Genomic DNA, 1,409 nt, shown 5'->3' on the forward strand with positions numbered 1-1,409 from the left:
GCCAGGGAAGGGGTTGAGGACAGGGGCTGCTCTGGGTGCCTCTGGCTATGGCTCAAGGGAGGCTCTACCTTTGGGTGCGAAGAACAGAAGAGGCAGCCAGAACATTCCTCTGCCTGGGGGCCCTGAGGTCTGCCATCCTTGTGGGCTTCATGTGGGTCCTGTAGGCAGCAGGGGATGCTGTGGGGCTGGTCCTGGGCAGTCAGTGAGGGCCTGGGGAGCCTGGAGGTGTTGGGGGATGAACCCAGCTGGCTGTGACTGTGGTTGCTCTGAGCCCTGTGATCACTCCTGGGTGACGTCTCAGCTGGGTTGGGCCAAGTTACCCCAAGCACCCCCCTGCATGAAAGGCTTGCCCCCCTAGGTCTTGGGACCCAAAGAGAGGATGTAGGTGTGGTCTATAGGAGGCTGGACCAGGCCCAGATTTGCATCAATCCCCTCCTGCCCTGCAGCCACCATCACATGGAAACCAGGAGAGGATAAGAGGGAGCTGAGAGTGGCCAGGCTCATCTGTGAGCTCTTTGGGGAGCTGAGCTCTTGGGGTCCTCTCACCATGGCTTGGCCTCTTGTTAGCCTCCTGCTGCTCACCTTCTGCTCAGGTCAGGACTGCTCCCAAACCTCCCCTTGCCTCGTCCTCCAGCCCTGTTCTTGCCTCTCATGAGGATCTCAAAGCATCTTCTAGCTTTCTCCTTGTTCAGGGTCACTAATGAGTTTCTCTGTTTGCAGGCTCCCTCTCCCAGCCTGTGGTGACTCAGCCTCCCTCTGTCTCTGCATCCCTGGGGAGCACAGCCAGACTTGCCTGCACCATGAGCAGTGAACTCAGTGGTTATGATGCTCATTGGTACCAGCAGAGCCCAGGAAAGGCCCCTCAGTTTATTCTGTATGTCGACAGTGATGGAGATATAGGTAGTACTAATGGGCTCCCTGAGCGCTTCTCAGGCTCTGGCTCTGGGGCCAATAGATTCCTGTCCATCAGCAACGTCCAGCCTGAGGATGAAGCCGATTATTACTGTCAAGCATATTATATCACTGGTGATGGTTATGCTAATACACAGTGATGCATTCAGTGAGGAAGTAGGACAAAAACCTCCCCTGCCAGCCCAGGCCCAGATTCACAAGTTGCCTCAGACTTACCCACATCTCAACTGCCAGGAGCCTGTCAGGGGCTCTCACTCCCTGTGTATCTCTCTGTCTCTGTCCATCTCTGTCTCTGCTTCTCTGTCTCTCTGTCTCTCTATCTCTCTCTGTCTCTCTCTGTCTCTCTCTCTCTCTCTCTCTCTCTCTCACCCTCCTTTCTCCTTCTCTCTCTGCTTCTTTCTCCTTCTCTCTCTCTCTCTCTCTCTCTCTCTCTCTCTCATCCAGCCCAGGAAACTCCATGATGTTCCCCAGGTTGGTCTTCTAGTAAGTGACACAAA

At 55.1% G+C, this 1,409-nt stretch overlaps 1 gene segment (V, D, J or C); it reads left to right on the plus strand.

The window, feature by feature from the left end:
- Window positions 1-547: 547 nt before the first annotated feature.
- LOC123256585 lies at window positions 548-1,052 on the plus strand. The segment is given in 2 exon segments: window positions 548-593; window positions 721-1,052. Coding segments are annotated over 2 exon segments (378 nt in total).
- The last annotated feature ends 357 nt before the right edge of the window (window positions 1,053-1,409 follow it).

Source organism: Gracilinanus agilis, unplaced genomic scaffold (genome assembly GCF_016433145.1).
Source record: "Gracilinanus agilis isolate LMUSP501 unplaced genomic scaffold, AgileGrace unplaced_scaffold61318, whole genome shotgun sequence".
Taxonomy (NCBI): Eukaryota; Metazoa; Chordata; class Mammalia; order Didelphimorphia; family Didelphidae; genus Gracilinanus; species Gracilinanus agilis.